General features: G+C 41.9%; 1 protein-coding gene across 1 annotated transcript in view; it reads right to left on the bottom strand.

Moving 5' to 3' along the window:
• The window catches only part of CNTN5 (contactin 5), a 934675-nt gene that overhangs the window by 156911 nt on the left and 758064 nt on the right, over window positions 1–19700 (bottom strand). Inside the window, exons 11-13 of the mRNA XM_048492765.1 lie at window positions 16002–16138; window positions 15133–15262; window positions 12939–13089 (exon numbers count right to left, since the gene is read on the bottom strand). Coding sequence (XP_048348722.1) covers window positions 12939–13089; window positions 15133–15262; window positions 16002–16138 — 418 coding nt within the window. The remainder of the gene's footprint in view (window positions 1–12938; window positions 13090–15132; window positions 15263–16001; window positions 16139–19700) is intronic.

Raw genomic sequence — 19700 nt, 5'->3', positions numbered from 1 at the left:
AAATGTGCATTGTTGGCGGGGAAAACTCATTTCATCAGCTGGCAAATGCTGCCACCAGTCAAACAGCTTGGTTACATTTTGTCCAAATCCTGCATTCAAAGCAATGCTCCATGACATTTTAAAAACTTGGGGATTCCTGCACGGTTCCTTGTGAACAGCGTTCTCTGGCCAGGAACTAGGGATGCCAGCCCCCAAGTGGGACCTAGAGACCACCCAGAACGTCAACCAATCTTCAGACTAGAGAGCAGTTCCCCTGGGAAAAAATGGCGGCTTTGGAGGGTGTTATTATATCCCACTGAGCTCCTTCTCCTCCCCAAACCACACCCTCCCTTGGCTCTACTCCCCAAATCTTCAAGTATTTCCCAAGTCAGAGCTGGCAACCCTACCAAGACTGAAAGAAACTGCCCAGAAGCTTCTTAAATCACCTCAGAAATGTTTCTAGTTCTAGCTCTGGTAAAACAGAAATCAGCATAATAGTTCCTATAGCACCCTTATTGTGCAATACTAACATGCTCAAAATATCAATCCATATATCTTATTACTAAGCTGTTTTCATTGAATGTGGGTTTGACAGAGCTGCCTTAAGAAGAATTGCAGCTTTCTAAATCAATCAGCTTAGAAGGGAGTAACTGGTTTGAATGGAACTGTTAGCATCCCTCCACCACTGTAATAATGAAAATGTTATTATTCTCTTTGGAAACATGTGACAAATGTTCCAGTGCTTGCAATTGGGGCCCGAGGGTCTCTGATGCAAGTCAGCTCAGGAAAAAAACCAACTTTAAACTGTAATGGCCCCACAGGCCAATATGTGTAGCTTTAAGTTCAACCCCCCCCACCCCACCCCACTTCAGCAGAAAGCAAAAAGGTTTCATTTTTCTATAGAAAGATAAATGAACAGGGACCTAAGTGGGCTAATGTTCCTAGCTTGTGCAAAGATTCAAAGTTACATAAGTTTAAATAGCATTACTTGAAAGAGGCTGTTGTCTTTATTAATTCACATGAAAATATTCTCTCATGTGACCCTCCTGTTTCTTGCCCAAAATTCCCACATCCACAAAGCTCCTGCCCAAACTCCAGGCCTGGCCTGCCATAATGTATTTCTCTCAGTGGTGTAGCATGTGGGTGGGTTTCAAGTTCTAGGCAAAATTCTTAGGGTCACTAGCGTCTGACCTGGCCTGCCTCAATGATTGCTGAGTCCAGTGCAAAGCTGTCGTTCACCTCACCTGCTCACAGTAAGGGAGGCCAAGGCAACATGGCAGAAGCAGCAGCAAGAGAGGGTGCAAAATTTCAAAAGAAAACAGAAAAACTTCCCTGACATGCCGCTGCCCACGTTGGCACTCTTTGGGCAGTCTCAGGGCTAGAACTTGCAACCTCTCCCATCCAAGTGAAACTTCTTTGCTAAGGTAAGTGGGGAGAGGTGTGAGTGCAAGGGGGGGAGGGGGTGAGAAGTGGGAGAGAGCACGTGAGGGCAGTGGCCCACTGAGTGTCCAGCCTGAATGGGAGCCAATCACGCTGCCCGGACCTTCGTGCATCATTGGTCTCCCACCAATCCTACCCACATACATTTCCAATCTCTGCTTCCTGACTGTGCCACTCAAAATGTGCCAAGCACTCTGCCAATCATTGGAGACCAGAGCCAGGAGAGGATGGAATCAGAAGTTGAGTAGACAAAAGAAGTGCCCTGGCCCTTCCGGCACTCCATGTTGGCCAAGGCAATAGGTAATGTTGGCCAATAGCAACTTGGCAGAAGGCACAGTGAACCAGGCCCCAGGCCCTGCCAGGCAGCCAGGGCATGATGCAGTTGGCGCTGACATGTGAGTGGAGCCCCAGCCTGCACCTGACAGACCTAGACACTCTGCATACCTCAGGAGCCAGAGCATGAGGCAGTGGCTTCCTCCACCTGCACCCAAGGGACTCGGGCACCCACCCTGCCACAACTGCTCCCTTAAGGCCCAAACTGGTGGTGATGGCACTGAAGCTGGGTAATGAGAGCCCCTTTGCCTTCTCCATGGCATTGGGGGGCTGAGAACTGGCACTGCATGGGGAGCGGGTCAAGCCTCTGGCCAGCTCATCCATGTTATCTTCTTTCAGCACTCTAGCCAGAGGCGGAAAGGGTTCTTATATTCTCCAGATTACAGGGACTACAATTCCCATCAGCCCCTGCCAGTATGGCCAATTGGCCATGCTGGCAGGGGTTGATGGGAATTGTAGTCCATAACATCTGGAGTGCCAAAGGTTCGCCACCACTGACCTATAGGGATGGCAGTTAAGCCCCAGCTGCCCTCTTTCTGCCCTTGCCCAAGGCAGTGCCGCTCAACAGGCCAGGCAGTGGTGATGGCTGGGTTCTACAGGTGCGTCAGAGAAGCCTTCTGCCCTTTGACCCCATGCCACTGGCCTACCTGGTGGCTGCAGCCCTGCCGCAGCAGCAGATGGCCCTCATGCCTTCTGCCCTTGCCCCGGGTGCTGGCAACCCATCCTACACCACTGATTCCTCCCCCTCATTCCATAGGTGATTTGTCCCCAAGTGGGCATTTTGTCATGCTAATGAGCCAAATGGTTAACTTCAATTTCTCTGGTGTCTGGTAACTGACTCTCGAATTTACAAAGACTAGTCTCATTTGAGGAACGTGTAGACAGTAAGGCAGTTCTCTTATCAGTTATAGGCTAACTGCTCAGGTTATTGTTTATCATTCTACAGTCTGCTACAGCCTAGAGAGAAAGTTCACGAATATATTAGACATGTGATTGAAATTGAGCAGGGGAAAAAAAGTTTCTCTTTTGAGAACTTTGCCATCATTCACATCAGACTTGTGACCAAGGAATCACCTTTAAAAGTACTTTTTCTCTCTGTTCTGCTTTGCATTCTGGCACAGTGGGAAAAGAGGCTTCAACCTTGCCTCCCTTCCACCCTATGCCTTTTTGACAACTATAAAACTGGTGGTGGGGGGAAACACCTGAGTGTCCCACTTCTAAAAACCACATGCCTGCTCACAGGATATCGATGTCTTGGCAAATAGGTCAACCCAACTTCCTGCACATGGAAGTTGGGTTGAATTTTCACTTGTGCAGTGCCTTCCCTCTGCAATAAGTGCTGTTTCCAAGTCTGTATCTAACCTTCAAGATGGCTTTTGAAGGAGTATACAGAGTGATGGACTTTATAGCATTATATGGCATTATATTCCACAGGAGTTTTTTGGATCTAGTCCAGAACAGCTACTTTTAATCATCCTTGACACATTGATGAATTTGAATTTGGGGAGGATCTGTATACACACATTGGCCTGAATGCAAATCCATTTCAACAAATCGATCAATTTTTTTACAAAAGAGATATCACTTCACCAAACCAAGATTAGTGAAATGGGCATACGGAAGAAATAGGAACCAGCCTCACATGAACATACAAATGCTATTTTTAACAAGCTAACTACAATAGCTGTTCAAATTCCCATTACAAGGCTGTCAGAGAAAAAATTAGTACATGATGCACTCGGAGACAAAGATTGTTCAGAACGTACTGAGGCATGAAATCAGAATTAAGCCAAATGCTAGAAAACTGGGAGGAAGGATGAGGTAAACTCATCTGGAGCCAGTGAGATGCCAACAACAGCATTGGGATTGGCTTATGATATTTTTGCATGACTTGCCTCTAATCCAGACAAAGCTAGTAGCTGGAAAGAAGGGGAATAGGATTCAGGCAGGATGGAAAGGTAATCAGCTGCTGTTTCTTCTCTCTCTAGCCAGAGCAATAAAGGTTGACAGCTGTGTGGGGAGGGACTAAACTAGTGATGGGACAGGCATGATGGATGGGATGTTGTGGGCCTTTCAAAGTGCTGGTTCATTCAACTTCCTTTAGGAAGCCTGCAGTGAGTAGGTTAAGAAGGAACAGAGTTTGTTTTTATATCCTGCTTTTCTCTATCGTAAGGAGTTTTAAAGCAGCTTACAACCACCTTTTCTTTCCTTTCCCGCAACAGACACCTCGTGAGATAGGTGGGGCTGAGAGATTTTTAGAGAACTGTGACTAGCCCAAGGTCACCCAGGAGGCTTTGTTATCCAAAATGCTGGGTTCCACCTCTTTTAGAGTGGTGAATAAGTGAAATGCAGACCATACTTTAACAAGTGGCTGGGTAAGCTCAAGATCTTTGTTGCCAACTTTTATAAAGATAAGTTTCTGCAAGAAATACACAAGAAAAAGTTTAAGAAGTACACAAGAAAAAGTTTAAGAAGTACACAAGAAAAAGTTTAAGAAGTTTTATTAAGTAAAATAATAAAAACACAAGCACACAAATGGATAAAGCACACAGAGGAATCACACAGTCCTAGGATATAGATAGTGTTGAGTGGAGAGGTTTGGAAAAGCAAGGGATTTTTGGAAGGAAGGCTATAATTATCCTGAAGAGGGGGTCCAGAAAAACATAGTCCAGTGCCTACACTGGGATCCAAGGAAGCAGAGAATTTAATTTAAACCAAAGAATAACTCAGAAGTACTGGGCACTAGCTGTCAGGTGGACAGCTATGTTATGGGAAAGATTGGGTCCTCTAGCCATGTAAAGTGACCCTGATCTCCCATGACAAAGGCAAGGATAGCTTATCCAGAGAGGAGACAAAGGGAGAGCTTAACTTAAGTGGTGACGAATGGCTGACACTTAGACTTGATGTCCCAAGTCAGGGAAAGCCAGGAGATAATAATTCATATTAGGTTGAAGCTGACTTAATATCAGCTTCAGGACAACAGGCAATAAAGAATGGTGGTCTTTTGGAGAAGTTAGTCAAGAAGCTAGAAAATAAGATGAGTATTCTGTACAAATGTCAGACATGAGTTCCTTGATGAATGTGTTTAGCATATCCTTTGTTTCTGAGGAGATGTATGACTCAGGGATGGAAATGGGAATGGCCTCTTCACACCAGAGTATTGTCTCTTCCTAATCTCTTTAGGGAAAGGAGAAGTAGGTTGAGGTGCTGTGTGGTTTCTGGGCTGTTTGGCCATGTTCTAGCAGCATTCTCTCCTGATGTTTCCGCTACATCTATGACTGGCATCTTCAGAGGATCTGCTATTAGAAAAGCAAGTGGAGTATATATACCTGTATATATGTGAATATATACTCCACTTGCTTTTCTACAATCAGATCCTCTGAAGATGCCAGCCATAGATGCAGGCGAAACGTCAGGAGAGAATGCTGCTAGAACACGGCCATGCAGTCCGGAAACCACACAGCACCTCAGTGATTCCGGCCCTGAAAGCCTTCAACAATACAGAGAAGCAGGTTGTTTTGCAAGGCTGATGTGGGCGAGGTCAAGTCCAGGCAGGGTTTACTGTACTCATGGGTGACACTGAGCCAATGCAGAGAATGAACACCTCATCTTGGCACTGAATTGCTACGCAACCCAAGGGTTGGCAGGATGGGTAGGAGAACACCACTGAAAACAGAGCTTCCACACACCCACCATGGTTCAGTCTAGTAATAGTTTCTTGGGAGACCCACCCCAAATATCACATGAAAACAAAGTGAATTACTTGCATTCAAGGTACTTAGTTTTTTGCCAGGGCCCCTACCCTGGCTCTTGTTTTCTGTTACTATTCTAGCAACCAGCAGGAGGTGGGAAAAATCACCATCAGCTTTACATCATTCCAGAGAGAACCCAGAAGTGATGTCAGTCCATCCTAGGAACAGCTGGAAACTCTGTGATTTTACCATAGTTTTCCGCAATTGCACCAATAGACTGACACTGATGTGATGTGACGTCACAACATAATTCAGCAGCAACTCCACGTCTTGCTCTTTACTCTCTAGAATCTGCTAGACAAAGGCTACCGGCAATCCTGGAATTTTGTCCTCCTAGACTATCCCTCATCCCTTGCATTCTTTTCTTTCTCCTTGCTCAGAGAATATCGAGTAATATAAAACATGCAATGTGATATCATTCAGTTACAGGTTTCAGTCCACTTTTTTTATTGCTGCTAATAGATGAAAAGGAATTTGTCCATTTGTTATCTCTCTGTTCCCTGAGATAGACATACAGGCCTGCTGTTTTAGGTTGCAACAATGCATCCCTGTAAGCAGACTTGAGGCAAGAGATAACAATTGAGAAATTGGAAAAAATCTATAAGGATATTTTTCACACCTCGATAAACATCACTATTAGAGAAAATGGGTTAAAGTTTATGTTAAAATCGTACTTCCCCCCTGGTCAATAATACAATAGATCAATGCCAGCAATGTGCCATAGACAAAAAATCCCTTATCCAATTAATGGTGGAGCTGCTTGGCACTTTCTAGTTTTTGGCAAAAGATTTATAGGATTTTGAGTAATAGAAAAGGCAAGAAAGTAGAATACACTCTATTGATAATTCTGTTTTGTCAGATGGACCTGCAGCTAGAGAAATAAAATGAGTGTTTTTTTTAAGGGAATTTGATCAGGCAGTAAGGATGTTGGTGGCCAAGCACTGGAATCAAAAGAACAGCACTTCTGTCAAGTATTGGATCAGGAGATGTTGGCATATTATATTCCTGGATAAGATTAACATATTTAGGCAAAGAGAAGAAAAGAGATTATCTGACAAAAAAACTCCCAAACTATTCACACAAAGATGATTCTTTTTTTTTGTAAAATATTGAAATAATATCAAACTAAAAGAATCGATGCAGCCTTGGACATTATTAAGACTTCTGCTTTAATTCAGAGAGTTGGACATTGCTGTAAATATGTTTTTCTACTTGCTTTGATATATGGATTTGGCGAAAGAAAGATGGATGCAACATATTATTAAATAAATATTAAAACAGACCCCAGACACCAGTAGAACTTTAAAAACAAAAAAACAACAACAGTGCATCTCCCATAATGCCTTTTTCTGCCCTCCCATTGCTATGAATGATATAAAAGAGGAGCTCCCAATTTTGGTTCCCATCAGAAATCCAACTAGCTGCGTCAGTTCCACCCATTATATTAGCTATTGCTATTGTTTACAAAACTATTGGCTGCAAGGTTGATCTACGGTGCTCTAATTAAACTGAGTGAATCTGATCAAAATATAATCACTCCCCGAGTCACTTCAAAATCCACGTTGCACATAGACTAATATGGCCAATTAATATAATTGCAGGCTATTGAGCCAACTTCCTTTTTGTATACAAAATGATCCTGTAATTTGTTTTTATTATACAGTCAAGGTTGTCATTGTTTCCGCTTTCTAATTTATATCCAAATCTCTAATTCCCATTATGAACTGCCACAGCTAAATTAGACTATGATTTATGTTTTAAAAAAGCAGGAACTGCACAATTCTCATTGGAAGATCCTTTTTTTTAAAAACAAACAAACAAACCACCCTCTTATAAAATTCACCTCTCCCCATTTCCCCCTCTCCCAATTTTCTTTGAAACTTGCCTCTCTTGCAACTTGCATTATGATAATTAAACCACCACTTGGGTAGCGTGTCCTTAGATATTTAAATTACTACATACCGGAGATGTGGGTTTCGGTGAAGGAAAAAGGAAAGCAAAAAAAAGGAAAGCAAAAAGTAATAGTCCGGGGTGGGAGCTGAAGGGCTTAACCAAAGAAAAGACTTTAAGCAAATAATGGCTTTTGCATGCCCGCCTATGCAGAGTTCACAGAGAGAAAATTGGCCAGCCATTTTTCCCCACTGTGTCAAATGAGCCATAGTTAGAATGAGAATTTATAACCTGTTAGTTGAACCAGTAATTAGCCTGAGATGCAAAGGAAGGCTGAAATCAGCAGGGCACTACATAGTCAGAGGTGATCTTTCAAGTCACATTATTGCAGTGTAATTGTTATTTTTTTTAAGCCAGGAGACCAATTTTTTTTTTCTTGATATTTGGTATTTAAGGCAAAAAAACCTGAAGAAAGAAATGAAAGTGGGAGTAAGCACTTGAAAAAAGGGAGATAATTCAATGGTTGAAAGAATCAATTCCTGGAAATAATTAAACCGGTAAAGAAGTACATCACAGGAGTACCTGAGGGCTTCTTTCTATATTACTTCACACTTAGTGTCTTTGTGCCCTGGAAATAGGTCTAAAAATCTCAGCATGAAAGAAGGTGTAATCTTGTGGCTCAGAATGGGAACAGGGAACTTTGGGGTTCAGATTAAAGATGACTTCAAAGTTCTTCTTTCTTCTTTCTGATCTGGCAACTTCACTTTGATTTTGACTCTCTCAAGTTCAAATCAAAACTGTGATTCTTCTGTTTTCATTTTCTTTTTCCTTGTACCAGATACTGCATGTGAAGTATTGAAGTATTTGTAGTTCATATATGTATGCATGCATGAATTTACTTATAGCTTACCTTTCTCATTGAGACTACACAGTACAATCAGAGAGAGAAAATAAGAGAGAGAAAGAAGGTAATCATAGGACATCAGATGGATCATGCAATAGGATTTTTTTTGCTGCCCAATCACAGCTGGCTTATGGCAAACCCTTGGGGTTTTTAAGGTAAGAGATGTTCAGAGGTGGTTTTCCACTACTTGCCTCTGCATCATACCCTTGGTATTCCCATCCAAATGCTTGCCAGGGTCGAGGCTGAGAGGGTGTGACCAGCCTAAAGTTGTCCAGCAAATTTCCAAGGCAGAGTGGGGATTTGAACCTGCATTTCCAAGATCCTAGTTCAACACTTTTACCACTACACCACAATGGCTCTCAATGTTCAAAATTGAATAAAGTGATCAACAACGTGACCGTACAATATATCTAATAAACAATGCTCAGCGTATGTCTTTGCTTTTTTAATGCCCTGGCTTTTTTGATGGCTGAATTTTAATAGTTTTCTTTTACTGTTTTAGGCCAACTCAAGCAGGTCTCCAGAGAAGAAGACTATACGTTTGGGGATATCCCATCCTGCTGATTTGTATAGTTCATCCAGTTGATCGTACTGACTACTGTGTGTAATCTGCCACAAGACCCTGTGAAAAAGGCAAACTATAAATAATGAAAATAAATAAATGTATAAATAAATAAAATATGGATCTGCCTTAGGGTTACCTCTTAGTGTGAGCTGCTATCTGTGAGGCTGATTTACAGTCGATTCAGGATCTTATTTTCACCTTCTGCCCTGATGCCTTAATTTTTTTCATTACAAGCCATCACTATTCTACTCTTATTATAGTCATTGTTTGAAATTTTAATGCCATGAATAGCCACCTTAATAAGACAACTCAGAGAAATAATTCAGTCAAATCTTGCATGAACCAAGGTGAGTTTCTCAGTGCTTGGACAGCTGCCACATTGAGCTGAATGCTTTATTCTGTTTTTAATTAAGGGCTTGCCAGCAAAGAGCTCTTTTGTTAGCAATTCTCCCAAAGACAAAACCACAATTCTGAAGGAAGGCATTCAAATGTTCTGGAGGACTGCCAGACATCAAAGGTTCTTAATTGTTCAGAAACTGCACAGTGCTTAGCTCTAACTTTGCCATGGACTCAATGGGAAGTCTTTACTGGTTAAAACCAGCACCTTGAATATATTCTCAGGACATAGGCTGTTTCTGCACTTTCTAATGCTCTGAGGCTTAGCTGGGGAGCACACCTGCTGCAGGGCTTCTCACCCTGCTTGTAGTTCCCCACTTCTGCACTGCTCTATATTTCACTCAAGTCAGGGCCGGTGAGGGAAGCCCCGAATGGTTTCCCATAAGCCTGGGGCTTTCCCATAAGCAGAGCTTAAACACCGCGAGCTCTTCCTGATTATCTTTCATGTGTGCATGGGCAGCCTCCGTTTCCTGTGTTCGGATTGGCTGAATCTCACCCCATTCCCGCTGCTCACTTTCACTATTTTAGTTGTACATGACAAATCAAGCACTGGGAATCGGCGCCCTCACCCTCCCAGTCTAAAATCATTGTGTGTGTGACAGGATCACTGTCCTCCACCCCCCCAATCCAAAATGTAAATCTGGAATCCTTGTGTGCGAATTGTTGCCCTCCTGTTTGCGGTGCCTGCACATGCTGCTTTTCTGCCGAAGGTTTCTCCATCCTTTATAAAAAACCAAGTTTTTTCCCTCTGTGTTATTTTTCACAGCAAGGCGGGGGGAGGGCGCCACTTCTCAGTGCCTGTCCGTTGGTGGGGTGGGCCAGAGTGGCGAGGAGGGGAAACTGGCCCCATTTATGATATGGAGGACTTTTGCATGCTGGTGGAAGCCTCCGGAGCACCAAAGGGGCATTTCAAAAGGACCCCAACCTTTGCAGCTCAGGAAATTCGCAGAGCAAAGCCATTGCTATGGGGCAGCTCCGGGTCAGAAATGTGGCAGCCACGCTGCAGCACTCCCGATTGCATTGGGGCATTCCCCATCCAACAGAGGGGCAATTTCGGCATGCAAAAACAGCCACAGGGAACCTGAGTAGATGTACTGTCAAAGGCTTTCACGATGGAGTCAGTTGGCTGTTGTGGGATTTCTGGCCTGTGAGGCCGTGACCTGGTAGCTTTAGCTCTTAATATTTTGTTTGGTTCCATGCTGGCATCTTCAAAGGCATGTCTTAGAAAAATGTGTTTCTCTCCGAGGTACAGTGTTTCGTGTACTTGAGTATTTCTTATGTCTATCTCTGAGGTGGGAGGGGGATGAGATGCATTTGCAGTTGTGTTTGTATGTGTACGTCCTGGTGCTCTGAGAGGAGTCACACTCATTCAAACCACCAGCAAAATGCATCTTCAGAGGCATGTGAAGGTAAGATGTGTTTCTCTCTGTGGCACAGCATGGAGTGCCAGCCACAGACACCAGCTGTAGAGATGGGGGAAACATTAGGAGCAAAAACAACCAAACCACAGCCTCACTGTGAGCCAGCGTGGTGTAGTGGTTAAGAGCAGGTGGATTCTAATCTGGAGAACCTGGTTTGATTCTCCACTCCTCCACCTGAGTGGCAGAGGCTTATCTGGTAAACCAGATGTGTTTCCGCACTCCTGCATTCCTGCTGGGTGGCCTTGGGCTATATATACATATATATATATACATACATATATACACATATACATATACACATATATACATACATATACATATACATATACATACATATATACACATACACACACATATATACATATACACATATATATATACATACATGCATATACACACATACACACATACACACATACATACACACATACATATATACACACACACATATACAAAATAACTGATACGTTTATATATATAAATATATATATATTAACACAGTTATTTTAACACAGTTGTTTGCTATCCTGAATCTGGCTTGTACTGGGAAAAGTCCTAATAAAATAAATAAAACACATAAAGACAATGCAACCATTTCTGGGTCCATGAAAACACTGTTACCTAGAGACACTAGCTAACAAGAAAAAAATTCTGGCATGGTAGAGTTGTCTGCTTGTTTGCTTACTTTGAGACCAAAAAAGGCAAGAGAAACACCAGGAATTTTTTTCTTCCACCTATTTATTTTAATGTGACCTTTACCTATAATTTTTGCACTGAGCTCCATCCAGAACTGCTACATTTTGAACACTGGGTCTACCATCAGACCAGCTTTAGACTTCAGTCCCCATCCCAGATCTCTTCCAGATAACGCTTTTTTTCATTTCAAAAGTTGAGAATTCTTCTTTTCGTCATTTCAGAGGACCAAGACACAACTTGGCAGAAACAGTGAATATCCCAGATTCCTCCTTCCCACACAGATAGCCTGCTAAGTATTGGTGGTTCAATGTTCCTGTTCAATGTTCCACTTCCTACTGTAAGTTTGTATGCAGGAGAAAGTGTATTCTTAAAAGTCCCTTCCTCAATTTGTGGATGATGTCGGTAAATGTGATGACATCAGCATACCAGGAGACCATATAAGGTGATTCACTGGGGCTGGTATGATCTCAGTGGTTCAACCAACAGGAAAAGACGGGCCTTAAGGTGGAAAGACATTCTGCCCCTTCCTTGCCATTACACTAGGCACCGGCTAAAAGCCAAAGTAAGAGAGGAATCAGGTGGGGGAACTTCATCCAACATAGAACTTGCTGGAGGAACAACATAGAACTTGCTGCAGGAACAAAGCAGATCTCATGTTAAAGAAATCTGAGGCTCAGCTAGGATTGCCAATCTCCAGGTAATCCCTCAGAATGACAACTGATATCCAGACTAAGGCACCTTCCGCACACGCAAAATAATGCGCTTTCAAACCACTTTCACAACTGTTTGCAAGTGGATTTTGCTATTCCGAACAGCTTGAAAGAGCACTGAAAGTGCATTATTCTGCATGTGCGGAATGAGCCTAAGGTGCCTTTCACACATGCAGAATAATGCATTTCCAATCCACTTTCACAATTGTTTGCAAGTGGATTTTGCTTTTCCGCACAGCTGCAAAGGGCATTGAAAGTGGATTGAAAGTGCATTATTCTGCATGTGCAGAAGGGGCCTGAGAGATCAGTTTCCCTGGAAAAAATGGCTGCTTTGGAGGATGGCCCCTATGCCATTATAACTTTCCTCAAACCCATTCTCCCCAGGCCCCACCTCCAAATATGAAGGAATTTTCCAACCTGGAGTTGGCAAGCTTTAGCCCAGCAGACAAAGCTGAAGCCTGAATCTTCTGAGGCTTTGGGATGGCAACAATCACAGTTGTTACAGACTGCTTCCCTGTTACGCTTTCTATTTGCAGCTTTTAGGTTCTGAGCTTACAGATTTTGAACATGTTCAGCTCAGAACAAATCCCTCTCTCGAAAAAAAGAAAGTTATTCAATTAACTTATTTCAATATTTATATCCTGCTCGCCTTTGAAAAACAGATTACAGCAATCACCCGGAAAAAAAACCCACATTAAAGTGCATAATAAAATAATATCAGACATCTAATTATTTATATCAAACGTTATAAAGGCAACTATTGTCAATCAAATGGGTTTGCCCGTTATCTCTTTCCCGCAGGCATTCAGACAGTCAAAGGGGAGGGGGGAAATGAATGAATTGACATCTGACCTTTTATTTTCTCTCAGTGCCTTTTCTCCTTTTTTCCATGAGATGGAAGGTTTCGGAGAGCCTTGCGGCTTGCACTCCACTGTAACTTCTTGGCCGATGGTGACGATGATGGTTTTCTTCAGCTGACTTAGTGGGAACGTTGGAGCAGAGGCTGTTTTGCAAGGAAAAAGTTCAGTCTTAAAGGGACATTGATGCCTTGGGTCCAATGGATTGATCATTCAGTAAACCTGAATAACCAACATTCTACCCCCCGCCCCCGGCAAAACCCCCCACAATTTCAGCTTTTTAATCAGGCTATTTGGTAGAGCCGAGCAGCCTGACTTCATAAAAGCTGAATAGGTTTTGGCTTTTTTGGCTTTCCTAGATGCCTGCTGGGTTCAGAGATTCTGAAACCGTCTCCAATGTTGTAAGCAGGAAGGGGGCCAGCTGGGCTGCCTGCAGAGACCAAAAACCCTGATCTCCACAAGCGATTCCTCCCTCACCACTTGTGAAGCTGATTCTGACTTTGCAAGCAGGGAGGGGGCCAGTAAGGCTGCCTGCAGAGATCAGAAATCCCAATCTCCACTGGAAACCTTCCCTCTTCGCTTGCGAAGCCGGTCCTGACTCCACAAGCAGGGACAGGTGCCCACACAGCTGAATGCAGGTGTTGGCTCAGCCAATCCCTGCATTCAGCTGTGTGAGGCTTATAATTTTTCAGGTTCATCTTTACAAAACTGAAAAATTTCAGGAAAGTTGAAAAAGCCAATACAAGCTTTTTTTCCCCAGTTATTCTAAAAATGTTCACATCTTTTAAAGCTGAAATTGAAAATACTGGAAAAAGTTGCTCACCACTACTAACAATTCTGTCTGCACAGCATAACTTTCTTGCTTCTCCCCTTTGGCTTTTCCAGCCCAAAATGTACCTAAAGTTCTGCTTGTTTAGGGGAAATTTTGGGCCATAGTAGGAAGGGGAAAGTGAACACATCGCTCTCTGAAGGCAGAGGTTGGATCCATGCCTAACAGTGCAATTAGAGGGAAAGTTACTCCTGTCTAAACTCATCCATTTCAATGGGTTTATACGGCAGTCATCCTGCATAGGACTGTACAGTAAGTTTACTTTTTTAATGAACTTTTTGGCACATTATATACTGTTCTTTCTTTTTTTTGCTTTTGCAAGCTCTACAGAATTATATTGTTGTCACTGAACAAAAAGAATGCTTACTTAAATTGTATACTAGTCCAAAAGGATGCATTGAAATCCCTTCCATTAATCAGTGAAACACTCTCCCAAACTAAGTAAATTTAAAAGTGTCATGTACAAATAAAGAGGCAGGAGTTTTAGAATTAGAAGTATTTTTAGAAGTTATATAATGAGGTGAATTGCTGGAGAACTCATTCTCATTAAGGGTAAGCACGATTTGTCATCAATGTCCTTCTGAAAGTTAAATAAAGCTACATCTTATAGCTTAATGCATACTAGTAAGAAAAGTTTTTATGCTTTCTTCTCATATATGCCTGGATTGGAATAATTTCTGTTTAAAAAACAGAATGCTGGACTCTTTGAAACTTAACCAGTAAGGTAACTGTTATGTTCTTTGGAAGGAAAAGGGACAAGATAGTCCCTCATGATATACAAAATCTGGTTAGACCAGGGATAGGCAACCTTTTTGACCTGGATGTCAGAAGCGTGTTGACTGTCTACTTCTGAGGATGCGGCTGTGCCAGGGAGCCAAAGAGAAGGAGAAGATCAAAGTGTTCTTCTTGATCAGGCATGCATGGAGCAAGCTGACCATCAGTAGAACTGCTTGTACCTTAGGGGGTTGCATCGATCCTTTGGGGCAGATCCAACCAGAAAATTGAACTTTTTGAGTTTGCTACATGTCTCAGGTGCTCAGGATCTATAATTTTAGTATGGGCACAATCAATGCTTGAAATAGAAGAAAAAGGGAAATGTGTTGGTTGGTTTCAGCTCTACTTCGACTCTACTTAACCTGTGGCCTATTCTGCACAATGAAGTACCATGGTTTTAGATCCACCTGGAAATCTGGATTAGTATTTATCTTATCCTACCCTACTGGATACTACTGGTACCATTTCATTTCACATGGTACATGCTGTGTGGGACTTTCTGGCAGAATGTGGCCTAAGTTAATAGTGGATTCTTAATAAATTGGAAACACAGAGAGGAACTTTATGAAATTCTGGAAATACAAACCCAAAATCCTCAGTTCAGCACTGGTGTAAATGGCTCCATGCTTGTTCTCTGCTACACACTGGTACATCCCAGCATCCGACTGATTGACACTGTGGATCATCAGTACACCATTAACCATCTCAATCCTGCTCTGTAATGGAATGGAAAAATAATTCTACAAAAGCAAACAAAAGCAGGATACTTTGGTGGGTTTTCAGCTTCAGAGGAAGTAGAAGAGGAAAAAGAGTTGTTACAGTGCATTAAATATTCTTGTGCCCAGTGGGCAGTATCCTGCGGTAGGTTACAGGAAATTCCTCAAGCCTAAAGAGGACTTCCTCCAGTCTTAGTAGTCACTGAAGGAGGAAGACTTCAAACTTTGCTTGTTGGAATGGTAGGCCAGAGACTAGTTGTACTGGCTTTTCCTTTCCTTTGCATCTAGGAAGATGCTAAAATATGTTGAATGCAGAGATGTGTAAGCAACTATTACAAAACTATGCTTGAACATGCACAGGAACCAATTGTGCAGTCTCAGTAAACATAGAGGAAGCTTCGCAGAGATCACAAGCCCTCTGTACCATATACATATAATACAAGACTCTGTATGTGCTCTTGCCCTCTTCGAGAGAAAGCAGAATTTTGCAAAATAAGTGATCGACATTAAATGTATTTACACACATTGTATATTTCCGCCTGTTATGTCACAGAAGTGGTTGGCATAGAATTTTCCTATCTCATAATGCACAGTACACACAGCTCTGTTTCTAATTAGAATATACACAGTCCTGATTATAATTAAGTAGGCTTCTAAGGGTCCCAGAGGTTTTATCTCAGAAGTTACATTAATAGAAGCAAGTGGAACCAAAAGCAAACTAAAGCTACTGGGTACTTACCTCTGGCCAGAGCAGTGCTCCATTTTTTAGCCAGCGATACGTTGGCCGTGGCTTTCCAGTCGCTTTACATTCCCATCGAAGCTGATCCCTACTATCTAGCTGGGTATCATTAAGCCTCTCTACCCAGTGTGGGTATGCTGCCAACAAAAAAGAAAGTCACAGTGTTTATTGTTGCTAAGCTAGACAGCTTTTCTTAACATTCTGCAGGTTCAGCAACTGATTTATCACCAAGATTTTGGCTCCTTGTCTATATCAGCCAATTGAAAAGGGATGAGTAGAATAGGGGAAACACATGCATGAACAAATGAAGCTGCTTATGATGAGTCAGGCTTTTGGTCCATCAAGGTCAGTATTGGCTACTCAGGTGAGTAGCAGCGCTCCAGAGTTTCAGGTACAGGTCTCCCAAATTACCTACTAGTTTTGGCACATAACATTTCAGCTGAATCTATGGTTGGCATCTTACTATGTCACAGTAAGATATGTTTCTCTCCATGTCACAGAGTGGAGTGTTTTGTAGAGTTGGGTATTTTTAATGTCTGCATCTGAGGTGGGAGGGGGATATGTCCAGCTGGAGTTCATTTTCAGTTGCATGATTATGTCCTGGTGGCCTGAGATGAGTCACACACGTTCTTTCACATCACCTACTATCCATTTCTTTCAACTGGAGATGCAACAGACTGCAAGCCAAGTAGATGTTCTACCACTGAGCCATGGCCCTTCCCATGAAAAACTTACAACCCCATCCAAAGCTACTAGATCTTATTGTTTCTATGTACACAATTGTATTTTCGGTATATGTATATTGTTACACTTTTTGTAACATTTTGTATTTATATATGTTCATAGCTGTTTTAGACAGTAGTGCACTTAATTTCACTTTCCAATTCACTTAGTAAAATAGTAAGTATCAAAGTTTGTGTATTTGTGTTCGTAAGCAGCAGGATTGGTGAAGTTTGTTATGCTCCAAGTTTATAAAAAGAAAACTCTTAAGAGGTTGAGTGACTGCATATTGGGTCTGATGAGCAGAATCCAAAAGGAAATGCATGAAAAAGTCCATGGTAGTCGCTTGCACAAAATCAAAACTTATTACTCCACTTGCATTTCCCCTAGATTTTGTGTAACTAATTTTGGGGCACTGTAATATATGAGGAGGAGAAGGCTAGATGTTACATAAGATCTTGCACCAGCAGAACTGTGCTAAGCCCACTCATGCTTTGGCTTGCTCAATGTTGAATCCAAGCCACTGTTTCCAAATATGCTGGTGATGACAATTTAAAATGGTACTGTTCAGCTGATTATTCCAACCCCCCAAGTGGATTGGGGTGACTTTTTAATCCCAGATCCATAGCATTTCATGACATCAGACCAACCTTTGCACAAAGATTCCGGCATCCTGAAGGATGCTCTGTAGAGTTTCCTGCCCACAGGCCTATTTCAGAATCCCATTTCCCAAACTAACAAAATGGTTTAGCAACAACAGATGACGCTGCAGGCTTAAGGCCTTAATAACTATTCTACAGATGCCAAATTCTAAAGGAAAAAAGCCAGCTCAAATTAATAAGGCTTAACTCATTAATCCAAAGTACTGAAGAGGAAAGCCGTTTAAATCTCTTCTGCAGGGCATTGCTGAGAATCAGGTGTCAATGGCTTTGACACCAAGGAATGCAGAATAATATATCTGGCAGGGTTGGTTAGTAATTGAGAGTTAGCACAGAGAAGGATCTATTTTGGACAGAATAAAATCAATAAAGCACTTTAATAGCAGCTCTTCTGCTGGACAGAATTTAAGAATAAATCTTGCAATCTATTTGGTATTTGACCGGTCACCAATCAGGGTCCTGAGCAACTGCGAGGAGACATGACAGTTCTGCCTGGTTGCAAAGAATATAAATCAAGTTGATATTTAGTCTCGACTCTCAAGATAACCATTTGAGGGTTGGTCTGCAATGTGGACACATTTCGAAAAGATAATGGACATGGGATTGTACCTGTATATCCAAGAAACCTGAGGAATTATCCTGAGTGTAAAATAATAAAGTTCAGAACTTTTTAGAGTATTCAGAATATTTCGTGTTTGCGAAGACTGATCCAAAACTTGCAAAAGAAATCACAGCTTTCTCTTTTTTTTACCACCCCCCCCCCCCCCGCAAAACCTTCTTCTGAAAGTTGGGGGGACTCCCTTGGGAAAGTTGAGGAACTCTTCTAAGAGCATGTTTCCTGCCCTCCCTGGATCACATACAGAGCACGGTTGAACACATCTTAGATTGGGAACTATTGAATCAAAGTCTATATTCCTAAGGTCCATGTCAACCTGTTTCCATCCCCAAATCTTTAGGAGTTTCCCAACCTGGATCAGGCCACACTACCCACCTCCACCCCCATTCCCTACCAATGGCCAAAGGAGACCTGGCAACCCTACCTTAGGCTTTTGAGGAAGAGAGGTTTCTCTGAGATCTATAAGCCCTTCCTTCTCCAACTGTAGAATCATGACAGAAGGGCATATTTGTACTTGGGATTACACTGCAAATCCCTCTGAGTTCAGTGAAAATCACATCTAAGTGAATGCACATAGGACTGAGATGTAATTGTGGTTAATACACCATGGTTTCAAATCTCAGACTGGTGTATCTTAAGTAATCACAGCTGCTGGAATTACCCATTTTCATACACGTATTAATTTAATCACACAATTATTAGTTTAGTAAAACAATGGTTTCACGCAAAGTCTGAACTAAGCCTTATGTACAGCACTCAAACATATAGCATTTGAATCTGACTACCATTGCAGAGAACATATTGTGTAGATTACTGAAGGGCATCTGAGATTATTTGCAGTGGTCCTATGTTTTTAAAATACAGCAAGATTTAGGAGGAAAAAAAATCAAATTGCAATAATAAATCATCCACTTTCAAGGCAATAATAATAGGTAAATACTCAAAAAGGCAAACGGATCATCACAATAGAAAAATTCATAAAACGATGTCCAATAACAAATATTAAAGTAACAGAAAGCAGACTGAGAAAAGGGTCTTTGGGTGACAAATTGGAATCATTTGCCATTTATAAGAAGAAGAAAAAAATATTAATGAGACTACCCAAGTCAACCAATTGTTAACTTTAATTGGACATATTTGAGAACATTAGGCATATGATGATATGCCATTCAAGTCTGGAATGTTTTGTTATCATGTAATTACTAAAATGCTGTTTGGATTATTCATATCAAAATAATAACCGTTTGAAAAGTTAAGAGGATCCGGAGCCTGGATTTCTAAGCTAAAGGGGACATAACAGACTTCCTTGTCTCTCTCTCATATATCTCCATCCTACTACAGTCAGACACAAGCTTGCTGACATCCCTTATCTAGGAAAGAAGGATCTTGAAACTCCGATTTATGCCCTGTAATTGAAAAGTGTCATGTTGGTCCATGAAACTATCAAGGTTGCTATTGTCTGACTAGGAATGGCTCTCAAGGGTCTCAGGTAGAGACCTGCCAATTTGTGATTCCTTTAGCTGGAGATACCAGGTACTGAACTTGGGAGATTTTGACTATAAAGCAGATGCTTTGCTACTGAGCCATGATTCTTCCTTTGGGCCATTAGAAATAAAGAAATCTGAACAGGAATAATAGAAAAATACTTGCCAGGTGCTGTAAACGACAGCCACAGAAACTGGGGCCAGCAGTTCCTGAACCTTC

This window comes from Sphaerodactylus townsendi, linkage group LG04 (assembly GCF_021028975.2).
Source record: "Sphaerodactylus townsendi isolate TG3544 linkage group LG04, MPM_Stown_v2.3, whole genome shotgun sequence".
Taxonomy (NCBI): Eukaryota; Metazoa; Chordata; class Lepidosauria; order Squamata; family Sphaerodactylidae; genus Sphaerodactylus; species Sphaerodactylus townsendi.
Note: the sequence above shows the minus strand (reverse complement) of the source record. Positions and strands in the feature narration are given on the sequence as shown.